Here is a 20306-nt window from a genome sequence, read left to right as displayed (position 1 = left end):
TTATGGAAGTGGTAATAACCTAACCAACAACTAACCGTGTCCGATTAGTACAGTCATTGAAGCGTTATTGCTTCGAATTCTTTTACTGTGAACCGATTTGCATGAAATTTTGGAATTATCTTAGTGTGTATATATTTTTTTTCAAAATAACCTCGATAGAAGGCCCAATTTTGAGAAAAAAATGTTTCATAAAGTTTTTCAAAAAACCCAATACTTTTCAAGTTATTAGTAATTGAAAATTCGGAATTTCCAAACAGAAATGATTTATGGTTGCAGCAAGATGGTGCGCCTCCACACGATGCTGTATTGGTGCGCAACTGTTTGAACAACGTCTTTCCAAATCGGTGGATAGGTCGAAGAGGAACAATAGAATGGCCGCCTAGGTCACCTAATTTGACTCCTCTTGATTTCTTTTTATGGAGATACTTGAAAAGTAAAGAGTACGAAAATAGACTACAAAATATCAATGAACTCAAAGAAAGTTTACGTATTGAGTTTACACAAATAACTCCGGAAGTTATAAAGGAGGTTCGAGAAGAATTTGTGGCACGTCTTTCTCATTGTATTTTAGCTGAAGGTAAACAATTTGAGCACTTAATTTAGGTTTCGTTGTATTAAATGAGTAATACATATTAAATCTTTATTGTAATAATAGAATTTTATGAATTTTTTTAACAAATACAAAAATCAATTAATATACGTATTTATATGGCTGAATAGGTTTTTAAAAGACCTTTCAAACAATGTATTACAGCAACCACATTTCCATTTAAAAATTATCATTACGAATAACCCGTTTTAAAATGAAAATCGACGGGTTTCAGAATTTTTCCTTAAAGTCGCCGATTTACGAAATAACGAATTTATTCCTTTCATTTGCACCATATTGCTCAGATTATCCCTGGTAGATTTTTAAGCTTATTGTCGTAATAATTTAATCAGTTTCTTTCAAATATTTAAGTGAGAAATCGATTAAATTGTCACCAAATTAACTGTTAGATTATGTAAAGTACAATTTTTTGGGGGTATTTTTTACATAAATATTGATTACTAATTAGTTCTGCCCTAAATAAATAATATTTTAAGCAGTGGAACTCGTTCATATTCTACCAAGATTTTAATATACTACAATTTAATTTAAAATATTAAAATTGACTTTAAGTGACCGTATAAATTTTAAATAAATCGTTATGAATAATTGCAATAAATTTAAGGGTGTAAGTAGTATTATTATTTTATTCATTTTTTTCCAGAACAGTTTATATTTTATTCAATAAATGGTGATTTCTTACTCTACAATTAAATGATTTTTAAATGTGTAATCATATATATTTACTCTTTTAATTTAGGGGTAGTTTTAAGGGTTGAAAAGCTTGAGAATATAATAATCATTTTCGAGAATGTGGAAAAACATTTATATTATATTCGATAATTAAGAAAGAGATCATAAAATATTATTTACTCTATACTTCAAATTTTTAATGTTATACCAAAGTAAGTTTTTGCGATTTTTTCAATTTAGGGGTCAAAAAGTAACTTTCGGTATGTAAATGAATACAGAACGAACAACTTTCAGATGGCGTCGTCTAAAAATGATTTTTTTTTTATACCAACATCTTAAAAAGTCAATATTTGCACCATATGCCTGTTTGATTTACCAGCGACGACATGTATTAGCTTAAATTTTTTTTCATAAATTAGAATTTTTTTTATTCATTAATATGTTCTAATAGGGGTTGAAATAATTTCCATAACCATTAGGAATATTTTCTACTCAAAATGATAAAAATATAAAACGAATATATTAATACGAGCTTATGTTAGATACATTAATGTTAAGTATGATTAAGAATTGTTTATATTTAGACACCATTTTATCACTTTAAATTTTAAGTTCAAATATATCCAATGTTTTGTCGCGGTGTTTTTATTTCTTTTACCAACAAATGCCTACGTACTAATATGAATAGTACCGAAAATTAAATATAAGTATAAAAAATGTTGTACAATCCAATAGGAATTGTAACCGATCAATCGAGAGCTCTTCGACTCGTTTCATATGATGAATGAACAGGGCCGGATTAAGATTTATAAGGCCCGGGGCTAAAATAATGACGGGGCCCCCATAAGGAATTCGAAAACCCGGAAAAATTCACAAAATAATATCAATACGTTAGATTTGTGGTATCAACACGTCAAAAAATACAGAATGATTTCCCTCTTGGACCTGGGGCTATAGCCCCCCCAAGCCACCAGCTTAATCAGGCCCTGTGAATGAACCTTCGTTCTATTTATTTTTTTTTAAACTAAAGATTCTTGCATGTTTTGGCTTCTCCTGCTATTTTTTTCTATTTTTCCCTGTCCATCCACGGACTCCCATTTTGTTCAGATCATTCGTTACTTGACTTTCTCATTGGCTTTTTGGTCTTCCTCTTGGCCCGTTTCCATTCTGTTATTCTCTTAACATTACTATAATTTTGTGTCCTAGCCATGTTATTATCTGCGATTTTATAAATCTGGTGATAGTTCCTTCATTCATTATTTCTCTAATTTTATTGTTCATAAGGATTCTATATTGTCCGTCATACAACTATTTTAGTTTATATTTTTTATTTTCGAAGGTGTTGAGTTTTTCTTTACCAGCTTTTGTTAAATTCATCATTTCTTTTTCCATGGGTTACCGATTAGTCCAGAAATCACAGCTGACCCACGAAAATTAGTTAATTCGCTGATTTTCTGGATTTAGATAGTTCTCAGGATGCTTTATCGATACAGCGAAAGTTAACATCAAAATTTTTTTGATATATTTTTGTTGAAATTTTCAAAATTCCGAATATTGCAAATAACTCGAAATATATGCCAAATGTTAGAAAAAGTGAAGGGATCAAAAATGTAATTTAAGAATTTTTTCACAAAAAAGGTTGCTTGTAATTCCCTTGGAGCTGTCATTTCTTTGTAAAATGCGCTCAAACTTAGGGGGCGCATCTTACTAAAAAGTTTTCGCGCCACGTAGAGTCTGAGGGAAAACTCAACATTTCGGGTAGAAAGAAAGTGCATTTTACTCGTTAGAGTCTCTACTTTTCAACTGCATCTGCAAAAAAATTCAGACTTGTAAAATTTTCTTGGAAAACAACACGAACGGGATTGTTTTTTGCTGGTTGCTTGGGTGAAAATAAAACACATGTGTCTGTGACTCTGCTACACTGAACATCGAAATCTTGCTTGAGGTCAATTAGACGATTACCTTTAAAATGAGACCAATTATACCTTCGTAATCACTCTGTGATAGGAAAAGAACTACTTTATTAACCCAGATATGCCTGAATTTTTTTTTTGTTTTTATTTTGTTCTTTCTTATTGTAAGTAGTTGTTTTTATGTCTCTGAAACATAATCATTTGGAAATTTTCGATTCCCATCTGTAGTTTTTTCAAAAATGACTGTCCTTTTAGAAGGACTGTAGGCACTTGAATACTATAATTTTATTTTCTATAAAAGTAAAATTTTATTTAAAACAAAGTAACATAAATTTATTCAAAAAATGTATAGAAAAAAAATAAAGTTTGATTAGAATTCTTTCACATGGTAAGGCTTAAAACATACAACATGTAATGCAGCATCAGACTTCTCACACTTGGTGGAGACTTTTTTGTGGCACATGCGACACCTGGTTTGCTTCCCTTGTGTCACAATTAAGTGATCAATACGATCATATCTCATCTCACAGTTATGTGATTGTGACAACTTCGATCTCTTCGCAAATTTTCGTTGGTTTCCTTCTAAAATGGTCATGACTATTCTCCTTCGAAATCCTAGATGATCCAGTTTTCCATTTTGTTCCCTGTGAAGTTGCCATGCATTTTGAACCGCAAGATCTAACATGTGAAATATAAGAGGAATGTACCACTTCTTTCCTCTCAAACCTATTCTTAGAGACTTATATTTTGATCTGCCCTGTCAACGCCTCCCATATATTTGTTATAAGTAAATATATTATGAGGTTGGTCTACCTTAATTTTCTTTTTTTCTTTGAGAGAATAACGACTAACTGAATGAGTAGGGTGAACAGGCAAGGCATTGGATGCTAAAGTGACAACGTTATTGTCATGCCATTTAACAACTACAGTGTTTTCTTCGTTAGTTTTGTATTCAATAAAACCTCTACTTTTTTTCTTGAACTGGGATTTATTTGCTAGTGGACATTTTGACGTGCGATTTTCTCTTATGGTTCCTGTTATCTTCAAATTTCTTCTAGTCATTTCACTCAGAAGTGGTATAGTCGTAAAGAAATTGTCGCAAAAAATGTGATAGGGAAAGCTTTGAATAGAATTGATTATGTCGGTATATTGCAGAATCACAGATGGTCCTAAACCCAGTTCCTTATAACAGGGCTTTATTTCTGATTTGGCACCTTGGTACGGCTCTACCCAAATAACATACCCTTTGCTGGTACAACCTGTTCATAATTTGTACCCATAACGTATGGGTTTACCACGTATGAATTGCTTACAGCCATGGCGACCCTAATAAGGCACCATGGCTTCATCCACACTGTGATTTTCAGTTACTGGTGCATACTGTTGGAATAAACTGTTCATTTTATTTATCAATAATCGTACTTTGGCAAATCTGTCTGTCTTGTCTAAATTCGTGTTATCACAGCAATGTAAATTACTGAAAATATACTCAAAACGATCTCTAGATAACGAATTTATAACAAGCTGATTTTGCGTGTCAGAAGAATTTTCCCAATACATTCTACGTCTGGGTAATTTTTGATAACCAGACAGTAGTAGGATGGCGAAAAAATTTTTCATTTCTTCTTTTGTTATGTTTCCAACCCTATTTTTGCTTGTAGCGTACATATTAGAATAGTAGACAAATAAATCTATAACTTCGTCGCCCCAAAATAACGAAAACAATTCAATAACCGAATTTTCATTTTGAACAATTTGTGGTTTTGGAACTTCTATATTATTAGGTGTTAAGTCTTGGTTTCTCCAAGCATAATTTTTCTTCACATATATATGTTGGGAGTTTTTCAGAAGACGTTTTACATCCGACAATGGCAGATTTTCTTCATTATCATCACTACCTGAATCGCTTGGTAAAGAAATATTAACATTTTCTTCAACATTAGGTTCAAAAATTTCTGCCTCGGCTAGAAGTTGCGATCCAGGCAAATTGTTAATATCTAAATGATCTTCATCGCCTGAATCTTCATCAGTAACTTCCTCGCAAGAATTTTTGGGCGGCATAATTGTAAGCGATATTTCGTCATCAACTTCATTGTGATTATCTTCTTCAATGATTTGCAATAGTTCATTCAGAGTGAGACCCCTGTAAAAGAATATCGGTTTGCCTACTGTCCTTCTAGAAGTACACATGATTTTTCTGATACTGATTGATTAAAAACGGTTCTTTTTATAAGCAAGCTGCATCAGCTAAAACCTGATACATACATTTACATGCATGTTCAACGAAAACTAAAAATAGAATAAAACAAAGTCCTCAAAAACTTACCCAACTAAGCGGAAAGGTAAACAATAAACTTCCAATGATTTTGTAAAAGAAATTTCAAGAATAATGTTTGGGGTGACATTTGGTCAAGCGACATCTAGATTCAAATAACTGTATCTCAAAAAATTTAACAAAGATTCCTGTAATATTCAGTGTCCTTTTGGTAGGACAGTAGGCAAATCTGAGTTCATGTTAGATCTCATAGTTGAGAAGTTCTGTTACTTTTTTATAAGTTGTTGAATACCAGCTCCATTTTCGCAAAATAAGCATACATTTTATAGCTGAGTTGTCGAGCTTCAATTTCCTCATCAAATAAGTTAAGTAAAACCTTTGATATCCCATCAAAAATACTACTACCTAAATCCAGAAAATCGTCGACAACTAAATTTCGTGGGTTTTAGCTCTAATTGGGCTGTACTCACTGGCCTTATTCCAACAACTGGGAATTCAATTGAGGGCTGCAGCTATATGGAATTTCTATAGATGAGTCCTAGTATTAAATTTAATATATAGAAATCTAGAGTTGTTTTTAGTTTTTAACCGCTTTTATTCGTTGTGCTCTTCTAGATACAAAGTAGATGCGATTTATCATTTTTTTTAATAAATTTATTTGGTCCTTAAACTTTTTTTATTGTTCACAACAAGAAATATTAATTTAGAGGGATAATTTTAGTTTTTTCAATTTTTATCAATTTGAATCATACGTGGTTGCCAGCTTTTATATTCACTTTTAACTAATGGCGTTCAATTTAAAATTGATCGTTCACACCAAATACTTTAATTGAGGCCGAATACCACTTTCTGAGGAAGAATCTCCAGTTGGGGAAGTAGTTACAAACTGTCATTAGGTCACAGACCTATGTAATATCGGTACTGCATTTTCTGTCCTAGATAGTTACTTCGGCTACTGATCTAGAGTTTTTATCTTTGCTGTTCGGAAAATTGTTTTGTTCCGATTGAATTAACAGGTTAAAATTGGACGTACAGCTGTTTCATACATGTGCACCTTGCTTGTAATGGACATGAGATTCTAGCAGCCTTGTTGGCTTATATGCTACTTCCTCGTGGATATTTTTATTGTTTGATGTTATAGTTCCTAGATAGTAGATTAGATCTTTACTTTCTACATCGACTTTATCTTGGGGTTAAATATCTCTAAATTGAACTGATCTGTCAGTTGGTTAAATCTGAAAATCATGTGCTGTAGATTCTCTTCATCTTCTACTTTGAAGACAGTATAATCTTTGTACCATTCGATTCGGAACTCATTGCTTCCCATAATGTGATGACTCCATTTATTAAACGGTATAGGACAAGGTTAAAAAGCATTAGACTAAGACAGTCACCCTGTTGTGATTGGAACGTCATTTAATTGTTGTCGTGCTGTACAGTTTACTGATTAATTTCCTTGACTATTTGTATCACTTTTTTATTGAAAATGCGTATAACGTCTTGGAGTTTTACCATGTTAAAAGCCTGGGTTAGATCAATAAAGTTTAGGAATACAGACTTATTATTATCTATAGCTTGTCTCAGTTTAAATATTGAGTCTATTGTGGATCTATTGTTGCATTTGTTTCTATATTTTGCTAGAGGTACTGCGTTATTATCCTTGTTAGAAGTTTCATCATGGTGCTAAAGACATATGCCTCGGTTATTACTTGGGTCTTTTATATTTCCTTTCTTTCGAATATGGATGAAGCTGGTTTTCCACTTACTGGGTACTGTTTCTGAGATTCGATAATTCATATATTTTTTGCAGAGAGTTTTATTTGTATACCGGGGATTTCTGTTTTTTGTAGATATTTATAGTAAATTTTGTATTAATGGATAATCAAATTGGCTAATCCTTCATTACAGTATCCGGAATTTTGTTCGATAAAAACTAAATATATTATTTCGAATAATGAAGAAATAAAACAAAACTAATCCTGTTTTTTTGTTTTTTATTAACCACCATGATCATGATGAAACGATATTTAAATAATTACTTCTTTTACATGTAATGAAAATAAACAACCGTATAACGATCAATTCGTACACGTTTAAAGGTATTACAATTTAAAATCTACGAGGAAATTACGAAAAAAAATCGCATCATTTGCGATACTGTTTGACGAAAAGAGTCCGGAGAATTTCGCCCGGGCGAAGGATCGAAAAGTTTCTTATGATAAATTCAAAATTAAGATTGGAAATAAATAATTTTACAGCTATTTACATGGTTCTCCGAGCCGCGCTCAACAATGGATGGAGGTGACAGCTGAACCATCTTCAAGATAGTCGGCCTCCTTCCGGAATGGTTTGAAGGAGCGCGGCTGGGAGTCACTTTTCAAATTTTGCTAATATTTTCCTAAAGTGGAGTGTAGATAAAATTACGCGATCTCTGAATTAATGAAAAACAAAAATTTACATTATTAAATTCTTAATTTCGTCGTACATAACCAGTACAATGGCTCCACCAGTACCACGAAGGATGTTGGAGAAGGCTCCCTTGAAGAAGGCGCCGGCTCCTTCAGTCTTGGCAATGGTGGCCCAACAGTGAGCTGTGCTTCTGTAGACAACTTCGGCCTTCTTGCGTCCAGATTGCATCATCATACGCCTACGTACAGTGTCGAAGGGATACGAGATAATTCCGGCAACAGTGGTGACAGTCTAAAAAAATAATTTCATTAAGGAAATATATCTAAAATCTCTATTTAAAAAATACATATTCCAACTTTAGTACTTGCGTTAAAAATTATATGAAATAAAATTGATTATTACAAATATTTAATAAAAACAACAAATTTATAGATTTGACTGTTGTACTGTCCACAAGGAACCAGTAGCGTGTCCACAAAAGAAAACGAGTGTCTCCAAAGTACTACTCCAATCAGATTCAAATACTATCATTGTGAAACTCTGGCACGAAAAGAAAATATATAACTGATTTTCATACAACAGTGGTATTTCGAAAATGCTCAAAAATGTGAATTCATTTAAAATATGCAATTAGTATTTATGATGAACCCTACATGTTTACACATTACTGATCAAAAGTTTTTTGTCCAACCCATAATCCATTCATTAAATTTCAAAATTAATACACGTTAACAAATTTCTCTTTCTTATTGTCAAGTGAAGGTCGTGTTTATGATTGTAGTTTAGTCCCAGTTAGCCCCGAGAGACTAAGAACGTGATGTGATTTATACTTTTTGGGCCAAGACAATTTTTGTGAAGTTTGTATACAAAATTTTTTTTCGTTCTCACAAGTCAGACTCTAATAGCCAATCTTTATAGTCTAGGCAAAAGTAAAAGTACCATTGCCATTGAATTAGAAATAATCGACGACTTATGGGCACAGAGATAGCAACTGAGATCTTCTACAGTTTTGTTCATTACACTTTACTGTATTCGGAAGATACTATTGATACACTAATTATTTTTTTTTCTGTCTTCGTTTTATCATACTTAAAAACATCCTTATTTCAGTTTCGGATTAAGAGGACTTTTGGATTACTGAATTTCGGATAATCGAGAATCCACTCTAGCTAAGAAAAAATTAAGTTTGTTTTGGCCCACCGTACCCTGTATATTTGAGCCGACAGTACAATTTATCGCAATTTTGCATTTAGCTAACAGATTTTATCATTAGCAATCAAATACAAAGCTCGCTAAAGCCCTTTTAAATATGTTTGCAGACAAAAAAAAACAAATATGATTCAGTTGTAGGGAACACGAAGGAATTAAATCCATCAGTACTAACTTTGGAGTAGTTTGTTCATCCATATAATATTCGATAAAACAGTAAAGGGTATAATTAATTTTATTATTTCTCACCTGTGCAATAGCCCATGAAATGATGATAGGTGTGTTCTTAGGATCAGGTAAAATACCTTTAGCAGTATCATAGAAACCGAAGAAAGCGGCACGGTAAATGATGATACCTTGTACAGATACACCAAAACCACGGTATAAACCTCCCAAACCATCAGCTTTGAAAATTTTAACTAAACAGTTGCCCAATCCACTGAACTCACGTTCACCGGCTCCTTTACCAACATCAGCAGCCAACCTAAAGAAAAATTATTCATTTGTTAAATGGAGATGGTTCTTTGAATGTGATTATCTCTTTATTACCTGGTTCTGGCAAAATCAAGAGGATATACGAAGCAGAGAGATGTGGCTCCGGCAGCACCACCAGAAGCTAAGTTTCCTAAGAAGTAACGCCAGAACTGTGTTTTTTTGTCTACGCCACTCAAGAAGATCTGCTTGTATTTGTCTTTGAAGGCAAAGTTAAGTGCTTGTGTAGGGAAATAACGGATGACGTTAGCGGTGTTACCACGCCAGTATGCAAGTACACCTTGTTCTTTAGGAATACGTACAAAGCAATCTACCATACCTGGATAAACGATAAAGAATATGTTATAGGAATATCACAAACTATAAAAATATCTATATTTGTTTTATTATTAATATTTTGGTGTATATTTGATTTCGGGTCTACTATATAAGATGTCCCAAAAGAAAGTTCACCTTTGTATTGCTTATTGCGTGAACGCAGGTATTCGGAGAGGTATGTTAATCGGTAGCCTGGCTCTAGTCGCTTATGTCTTGGTTCATGATAACAAAATTAAATATTTAACCATCAAATTGAATTACTAGTTGTAGTTGTAGGTCATTCAGAAAATTTAAATAAAAATTGAACTAAGAGTTCACCAACTTTTAATTTCTTAGTTTAATTCCTCAATTTTGTGAGGTTATGAGCACAGTCAGGTCAGTTTGTATTGGTGGTATGGTTTTGTTTACAACATTCTAGTTCTTTGGTTATGAAAATTTCGCGTTATTCCGTTGATTTGCGCTGTGGTGTTTTATTTTTTAAAATAATATAAAAAAATTGGCAAAAGCAATATCTGAAAGTCAGCAATATCCTTTAAACGATGGAATATTGATAGACAGTGTCAGGAGCTTTCCAGATTTATATGAAAAAAAAGTTCCCTAGAAGGAATATCTATTGGTTTACCGGTAATTTACAATCATCCTTAGTTTACTGCATAAACTAAAAAATTATCCCCAAGACAGTTCAGTTTAATATTTATTTTAATTTTGGCTGCATAAACCAGGTTCAATTCGGCCCCTGTAGAGCACACAATACACTGCAATTGTGCAAATGTGCCAGGCGCTCGACTAATTAGAAAATGGATCCAGAAGTTTAAACAGGCCGATTCAACACTAGAGAAACCAAAATCCGAGCGTCCAAGGTCTCCTAGAACTGTCGAAAACGTAGACAGTGTTATTCGGTCCGTTCGTGACGAGCCTAACCTGTTGGAAGCGTGCTGTTGATTTAAGCGCGCTTAGATCATTATTATTTCGAATTTTACACAAATATTTGGAGCTCAAGTATGCTGGTTAGAGGCTTGATTTCGTAAACCAGATGATTTAGCGCTATGAAGTCCATTTTCATCTTAACTGACACATCAACATGCAAAATATTCGCTATTGGGTGACCTATGGGGTACGATGTCAGCGCGAGGAATTCTAGTCCTTTACTTTTTTGAAGATGAAAAAGGGAGCACGTTATATGTATATATATATATATATATATATATATATATATATATATATATATATATATATATATATATATATATATATATATATATATATATATATATATATATATATATATATATATATATATATATATATATATATATATATATATATATATATATATATATATATATATATTAGTGGTTATAACCAAAGGACATGGTATCACCAGGACGGTACAACTTCGCAAACGTCCAATAGATCTCTGTCACAAATTCGTAAAATTTTTCCAGGAGAGGTGACTTAAGTTGGCCTTGACGCAAAACTGGATTTACATGGCAGACTGGGCTATAGCCCAGGGCGGCAGAATTCAGGAAGCGGCAAATTTTGGTATAAAGTAAAAATATCAACATTATTCCAACAATTAGCATATTGATTGTTGAAATTAAAATTATGTCTTTGCATAGTCTTTTTTTTTAATATATGCAAATTCAAAGAACAAAAGAAAAATTTTGGCATTGTAATTCTTGAATTGGTCCTAAAATTTATCATAACTAATCATTATTTACAAGATTGGTCCAAACTTAAAAATTTTCGTGCAGTGCAATATTTTCTGTACAATTATAAAATTTTATGTTAATATATCCCTTACATAATACCTGTCAGCTGATTGAATGAGAGGTCTAAAAATATATCCCATAGATTAACCAAATAACCTTCACAAGTGGTTTTGGCCGAATTTAAACTTGGCAACTACACCTATGCAACACTCGTTTGAGTACAGTTCAAATATGTAACAAAAGTTGTTTGCTATATAATTATTTTTGGTATTCTTTGATAAAATAAATTTCAAAATTGGGAAGGATCAATTAAAAATGAGTATACTGAAAATATCCATTTTAAATAACAAAGTTTATTATTTTTCTGGAGAAAGGTAAGATCTGACAACAATGTAGATACCACCATAATACCGGCAGTATCACAAGACCTTTGCGCACAAAAATTTATAAAAATCGTACAAGCCGTTTCCGAGATAATTGAAGCGTTCCATACATAAAACTCACTCTGTATATACAAAAATTTCAGTCTCAAAACTTTTCTTTTCATTTTGAACATCTTTAAATGTGGATGAGTAAAATCAATATTTGAAATCCGTAAGATAATTATATCATTATCAATTAAAATGAAATTACTTTCCTTGGAATGTACAATTTAACATAGATAAAATTTTATCAACGTTTTCAAGAGTTCAAAGTTATCAAAAATATCAATTATATGGCAATTATCAGAATTCAAGGAATTGTGATATTACATAGTAAAGGCCGTTAGAAATGGAGCAAAGCAATAATATGCAATTTCTCGCAAGAAAGGAGAAAATAGTGCATATAACATTTCATTGTAGCTAGTACTAAACAAAACTAACCCTTTCCTTTTCTGTATGACAGCCACCCTCTAATATTAAGCGGAAAACAGAAAAAGCGCGAGCATGACGCGCTCTAGACGTTCATAAATGTCAAACTTGTTGAGAAACTGTGATAACGCACACAATGATCGCGCTTGTATGCGCTCTAGACGTCAAAATTAACCAACTTTCTACTTTTCACACGCTGAACATCAAAAACATAACCTCACTTTTCTAATGTAGTTTTAGATAAGCTGAAAAATGACTCCTCTGTGTGAAAGACTGATACGAGAAAACTAAAATTTGGCAGAATATAGGGAATCATTTTCCCATTTGAAAATTCCATAACAAAACTGGTTATTATTAACTTCCTGATCTAATCGACAATCAGGTTTTCTTATTGAATGTTTTCTTATGTCACTGCTCAATAAGTTCAAAAGTTGATCATACAATATGTTGTAGTAAAGTAACTATAGATATTTCTATTCAAATTGAGAGGTCTCACCCACCAACGCCATGTCAAATGTCGCTTTGTATATAATGCATTATAAATAATTCAAAATCGTTGATCACTGTTAAAATTTCTTTATATTATATATATATATATATTTCTTTGTATGTGTATATATATAGATTTGGGATCTCGTATGCCCTGCGACTCAAAGGATCTATAAGTCCCCCTTTCTTGCTGCAATATTGAAGAACCCAGTGTTTTCAGCTGTTGCATTAATCCCATACCTTTTAAAAAGTCTAGAATATGGGATAGTTTTAATTACCAGAGATTTTCGTCTTCTATTTCAAGCGCTCCCAGGTGTAGTGCTCTGGAGTTCCTTAGTGTTTCACATTTCGAGATAAAATGTGGATAAAGGTTTCGTCCAACGTTTCGTGCAACAAAATCTGCACGCCGCATTATCTGCTAGGTCTAGCATCTTCAGGTGTTTGTTGAGGGGACAATGTCCCGATAGAACTCCTGTAAGTATTCATAGATTGTTCTTTCTTAGGTTGATACATTCAGCAGATCTACTCTGTTTATAGTTGATTTTGCTCCTATTTACCTTCTTTTCCAGTGCTTTTTCCAGTGCTTTTTCCATTGCTTTGTAGCCGATACCATAGAAGGGTTCAGAAGCCATGAAGGGCTTTTCTACTCCCGCTTTAGCGAGCTTATCAGATATTTTATTTCCCTTCGCTCCGGTGTGTCCCGGAATACATTGTAGGGTAAATTTATTTTTCCTGCCTAGCTCGTTTAATTTTTCAAAGCAATCCCAAACGAGTTTGAGTGCGGGCAGGATGACGATCTCCTGTTCCTTTATAGATTGAAATTTCCAATTGTATAAGTTTCTGCTTGAAAAGTACTTGGTTGTTGCCCAAGCTTTCAGAGTTCCGTCAACTGTTTTTTATCCGATATACATGTACTTTAAGGTTATGTTTACTAGCGTCAAGTTCGCGTTCATTCTGTACAGCTTTAAATTTGGGGTGCATTTTTGACAATATGAACGTCTAGAACACGTCGTATTAATCACGATAATTCTCTGCACCGTTTCAAGATTAAGGCAAATACATGGCATACCAAAATAATTTAATAATAAAGTTAGATTAACTTAAAATAATTTAGTAATTACTCCAATCAAAGAAATGCAGTCGTGTATATATATAGGTATATAAATATAATAAAATTAACCTGTGATAATGAGCTCATTAATTAAAATGGCATATGTCAATCACTGGATGTTCTCGCAGTAAAAATTAATCAAACTAGAATTTATTTGATACTAGAAGTGCCTAAACCAGTTATATATAATAGTTGGAATTTCCTGGTACCGTTTGGTGATATTCATAATGAACACACTGTTCACACTAGACCAACTCAATTACACTATCTGATGCGCGTTTTGAAAACAAAGGTTTACCTTCGGTGTCTGAAGACGATAACTTGTTTATGAAAACGTGCGTCAGACAGTGTAATTGTGAGTGTTGGTGTAGTGGTGGTGTAAACGAGGTGTTCAATAAATTGAGTTGATAGATATATTGTTTTTTTTTTGGTGTTTATACATGCTGAACACAAACACTAATTACTTAACTGGTAAGCACCTTAGAACGGAACAAAAATTAACCTGTCTTTCGTTGTTGAGATTTTTTTAAACATAAATTTCATAATCTGGCATCAAGTCCTTAAATTATTAAATATTCACATTTAAACAATATAATGAGGTAACTGGTGTTAAATAACGACACAGTAACGGGTGTTACAATTTTTGTAAATTAATATTTAAGGTCTCTTTTTACAAATTATAGCCTAGATTTTATATTGAGTTTATTATAACTAAAACTTGTATGAATACTGTTTTCTTAAGTCTATACTTTAATATACTGTTTAATTGTTTTTTTTAACTAATTATAGTACAAGATTTTCAACATTTGTTTCCATTAGGCCTACCTAATGGAAGTTAGTTAAGGCCTCGTAGATTTAAGGCTACTCGTATCCTTTTTTTTTTTAGAGAAAGGCACCTACTGACAAGAAAGCTTATCGTGAGCGATTCAAAGCAAAAAAAGACAAGTATCAAGAGCTAAAAGAGCGAGATAGTGACATGAAGAAATTCCATAGTTAATCTTCGATAAACGTAAAAAGTCTTTAGAAAACATCATCAAAAACTTAAAGCTGAAAGTTATGTGAGATTATCTCGCCAATAGGTACTTAAGTACAAATATCAACAATCTTTTGGAAAAGCAGTAAATAGAACACCCTATCGATTCTTAAATGAACATGATAATAGTGTGTGACAGATTTTTATATTAATGATACTATCAGCAGACAAGCACCAGGAAACTGGCAAAATAAAGCATGTAATAATGACAATGAATGAAACTTTTCATGGGTTTAAATTGAAAAATCCTGATACAAAGATAGAAAAGTCTGTTTTTTCCCTTCGTCCAAAACATGTTCTATCCGTTTCTCAAATGCCACATAATGTGTGTGTTTGTAATAACCACATTAATATCAACTTTTTATTAGAAAGCATCTCAAAAGCAGTAACATATTATATATATAACATATTAAACAAATGTTCAACATGGTCAACAAGAAAAGCAAGTGACCTTGTAATTGCATTTGGCAAAGAAAAGAAGATTTCTTGAAAAAATAGTTTAAAGAAGGAGGAATCTGATTAATTGTATATACTCTTAGTTTAAAAGAAGCAATTACAGAGTTGAAAAATATCTACGATTTGCATTATTATATTGTAACATGCCAACTTTCATAATTATTTTTTTGATTTACTTTTTTAAAAAAACTTTATTTAGTGAAACAAAATGATAGTTATTATATTAACAGGGTGTTTACATATGTCTGCTGATAACATTAAAAATATTCTCAGATTTTATGAGGAAACTGGAAATGCTGAATACAATAAAATATAAACGAAATCATAGATATTAGGATGTTTCTACACATGTTTACTGATAAGTTAGAAAATCATGATAAAGTTTCATTATAAGAAAATAAGGTGTATGAACTGCACTGCCATCACTTCATTATATTGAATGATGTCTCTATATGACTAGTATTTTCTATTTATTTGGTAAACAGAACAAATAGAATAGAACAGATTTTTGACTGGTTATATTTTCAAAACGTTTGGTTTTTATATGTGTTGATTAGACCATAAGTCTCTTTATATCCAAATTCAATAGTTTCCATTACCTTACATGCATAACAGGATCAAACCAAACCACGAACAACTACACTCTTCAACCATCAACACACACAGTTGAGGGCTGCAGTCAGTCCAGGTTTCCACATATAGTTACACTTCTTACTTCGGACATGTATAAATCTAAGTTGTTGTTAATTTCAATTTGCTTTGAAGTCGTTGTGCTTTCTTGAATACGCAGTTAATGCGAATTTTCTTATTTTTTAAATATGTTATTGCTGAATCCTTTTATTAATTTGGAGAATGGTGATCGGGAATGGTTGTAATCGTTCTCACTTTGTGATGAAACTTATGCTATCGTTCAAATAGACTTTGCTGAAAATTAATTATTAACTTCAACTAAATTCGATCAGCCCACTGGAGCCATCAGCAAGTAGGCATTTTCACATGTTATTCTTTCGTTGCCAAGGAAAGTAACAAAATCTTAAGCTGTGATAACCAATGACACAATTCATAGTAAATTTTGTGTATGGGCTTTTCTAACTAATGAAAATAATTGTGCCGGACATATTTAGAATAGATTTCGATGTCAGCTTTTTGTAAAATGGAAGCCGATTTTAAAGTGGCAATAGAGTGGACCTTTTTTGCCTCAAGCCATGGGAAAGGTGCTGTCGATGGTGTAGGCGGGACAGTAAGGCCCCATGCAGTCAAAGGGAACAGAAATATCTAGTTAGAAACTGCCAAAGACTTCCATACCTACGTAGATAATAAAGTTAATGGAATAAAAAGCTTCTGAATCTTGCGTAAGTGCTCCAAAGTTATTGGGAACAGATAGTCATTTCAAATATTTAAGTGGCATCATTTCAGAGTATATGATTCAAACAACCTCGTAGTAGCTAGGACTTCCACTTCTGATATGACAAAGTCACCTGTTTTTTATTGTACTGGTAATGAAAACTCTGAAATTGGAAAGAGCATTGATCACTAGGCCTACCTAAACTTGGCAGCGCTTCCAGAATGTATATTCAAGTCATGAAGATATTATTGTTAAAAGAAAGAAGTTGTCAGTGAAGTGCTTTAAAACCACAGCAGACATTCAATCTTGCATGTATATATTAGTTGAAGTTCCGTGTGAAGAAGTGAAAGGTCATAAGATTAAAGGAGGAAAAATGTATAGATATGCTTCAATTTGTCGAGGAAGTGTGAATGATAAGAACTTCATTTCAGTTATGTCTCATAATTCTACTAATACAACTTTCTTGGCAGGTGATGAAGTTATCAAACACGTTAGTTTTAAGACCATTTTGGGAAGACTACCTAATCCTGTGAAGGTAAAAAGGTTTTTTCACAATTTTGTATGAGTTTAACAGAGAAATAGATTTTTTAGAAAAGTAGTGAAATAAACATTTTGTAAACAGCAGTACCATAGTCTAGGTAAATTTAAACAAGTCTCAATGGTTAATTTAACTTAGTTTATAATATAATTTATAATATTTGGAAAGGTTTTTGTTAACTTTCAAGTTTCAAGTTTTTGAAACTAATTTAAAATTAAATAAAATTTTTTTTAAATCAATTTTTGATTTGGTGTGAAATAAACAATGGTATATTTTAGGGTTCAGTATTATTATTATACTCCTCAGACTTTCATTTTGGGTAAAATTGCAAATTAGCTCAACTCGTAACACCCGTTATCTATATCTCTAAAATCCAAAGTCTATATACTAAATTTTAAAGGTAATCATCTCATCCAATAGGTACAATTTTCCTAATGTTTTTTAGTATTATAATTCAAAGTTTGATTAAAATCAGGGCACACTTCACGTACCATGTTCAATTTGCACAACACACATTACTGCAAAAAATTCTGTTTTGGAATGAAATAAAATTAATTTATAAGAACTAAACATAAAATGATACTGCAATGCTTCAGTTCTACACAAAGACCCTTCTTTTAAGGTTTTTATTAAATTTATTATAGATATTTTTGTGTCTAAACCTAACTAACCTAACCTAACTTAATATGGAATGGATGATTTTATTTACTTCAATTTTGTTATTAGTTTAGCAATATTAACAGACTGTACCACTAGTACTCTGTGATGTCTGATTTTGGTCATGCCATATCTAGTATAGGACCATTTGCACTTTTAGAAGCAATATGAAAAAATATAAATAGCTTCAGGACTTTTAATAATTTCGGTTTACTTAATAATAACTACCTAATAGCCCTGCCTTGAAAATGGAAGGTAACCTTAATTTTTTTATTTAAAATTGTTTTTTTTTTTTCAAGAAATATCCTCACTGTCTCCAGTTTCTGCCACTGGTGCTGTTACCTTAGCAGTTATTTCATTCAGTTAAAAGTAGTAATATTTTCCTCCAAATTGATTCAAGTTAGAAAGAGGCATTGTTAAAATTATTTATTAATTAAAGGTTACATTCTTTAACCAAAATTTGAATTGTGGAATCGAAAACGGGAAATATCCAAAGACATGTTTATAAAACTTTATATATGTTTAGTGACAATTTAGAGCACAATTAAATTATTTGCACTTGTATAAAATGAGATTAATAGAAATCTTTAGATAAAAATTATGAAAGATGTGCGTCAACCTTACAAAAATATGTACTTATGACATAACCAGAGTATATACAATATGGGACTACAAGTTAAAGTGTTAAACTCAAGGTTGTTACAAAACCCTAATATATTATTTACAAACTCTATGTATACATAGAAAACATACAATTTTATTTTTAAATTGGGAAAACATTATTAAACGTTTTCTTCGTCTAAATATCCGCCATTTTGCTACGAAGTATGTATTGGAATGGCAAGGTTATGTTAAGAAGCCACGTGGTAACTAACATTAATATTTTCATGATTAAATTCTCCAAGCAAAATTCAATGATAAATAGGTATATGTATGATTTTGAAAAAAATTTATTGATTTGCGATCGACAACGGCTGATCTCAGTTTAATGATTGTTCAACAAAGAGATTCATTTTGTATTACCATACATAACTAGATAAATTAGTAAAGATTCTATTATAGATAGTCCTTGTTATCTTAAAATTCAAGGTTGTCATGTATACTTTGCCCAACTGAATTATGTAAGTCTCAAAATTTAATTTTCTCAAAAATATACGCCAATGAATCGGCTTTAAATACACATTTACATATGTCTTTACACGTGTCCTAGAAAATCTTGTACTTGGCACAATTTCAGTAAGGTAGTTTCATATCGATCCAACTTGTTATATCACGATTCTTCTTTTCTAATCATTTAATTTATCTATGCAATTGTAGTAGTAAAATTTTAATCGAAACTAGTGTAAATTGGAATTTAAACGCATTTACTCCTTTATAACCTTGAACCCATATTTAAATCGTTTTATATACCGAATAAATAGTGAATATTAAAAAAAATTGGCAAACACGTTTATAAAGATTAGAAACTGCAATTTAATGAAAAAAACATCAATAATACACAAAACTAAGGGGTTTTATAGCTTTCAGAAAAAATCCGATTCGATTATGTAACGCTTAATAAATCAAACACTGTCACAAAAAAGTGGACATCGCCGTAACTGGCAGCTCTTGTCATTAAAAAATATATACAATAAAACTAATAATTCTTACCCTTATAACGTTGATCAGCAGAAATTTGTTTGGAAATGTGTTGTACTTGCAAAAGCAATTTTACACGTTCGATTGGAGCTACACATGTTTTCGAAATAGCGGCTGAGATACCTCCAGCGAGGAAATCTTTCATAAAAGCAACTGGATCGGCGAGAGACATGTTTGTATTTAATTACTTTTAAATATTTCCTCGAAGAATATGGCAGACTTCTTGGTTTCGGATCTTTACAGACCGCGCACAGAACTGCAAATGAGAAGGTGGCTAGGCGTTGGTGATTGTCATCACCGCGCGTCGGTCATGTGCTTTCCCAGTGCTCCTATCCCAGAATAGTAGACATTTATACAGAGTTGCCATGTCGACTATTATTCTTCATAATTAATAAATTAGGTCACTCATACTAGTATAGCTACCAGTAATTATTGAACTTCTCTACGTAACTTTACCTAGACATACCTTTTTCAATTCATTCAAATGGGGCATAGTAATATTCTAAAAAAGATTAATTATAATCAGGAAAATACCAATATTATTTAACCTAACCAAGGATATGTGAATTCGTTTTATA

The 20306-nt window shown here is 32.0% G+C and overlaps 1 protein-coding gene and 1 long non-coding RNA gene across 2 annotated transcripts in view; both read right to left on the bottom strand.

The window, feature by feature from the left end:
• The window catches only part of LOC130441403 (uncharacterized), a 246175-nt gene that overhangs the window by 15255 nt on the left and 210614 nt on the right, over nucleotides 1-20306 (bottom strand). The window lies entirely within an intron of this gene.
• LOC130441394 (ADP,ATP carrier protein) lies at nucleotides 7853-20073 on the bottom strand. Its single transcript, XM_056775061.1, has 4 exons — nucleotides 19741-20073; nucleotides 9638-9899; nucleotides 9338-9572; nucleotides 7853-8170 (listed from the first exon to the last, which is right to left on the bottom strand). Exons 1-4 carry the CDS (start codon nucleotides 19898-19900, stop codon nucleotides 7925-7927), a joined length of 903 nt encoding a protein of 300 aa, XP_056631039.1. The 5' UTR covers nucleotides 19901-20073; the 3' UTR covers nucleotides 7853-7924.

This window comes from Diorhabda sublineata, chromosome 3, assembly GCF_026230105.1.
Source record: "Diorhabda sublineata isolate icDioSubl1.1 chromosome 3, icDioSubl1.1, whole genome shotgun sequence".
Classification (NCBI taxonomy): Eukaryota; Metazoa; Arthropoda; class Insecta; order Coleoptera; family Chrysomelidae; genus Diorhabda; species Diorhabda sublineata.
The sequence above is the reverse complement of the archived record's forward strand: the minus strand, read 5'-3'. Positions and strand labels throughout refer to the sequence as shown.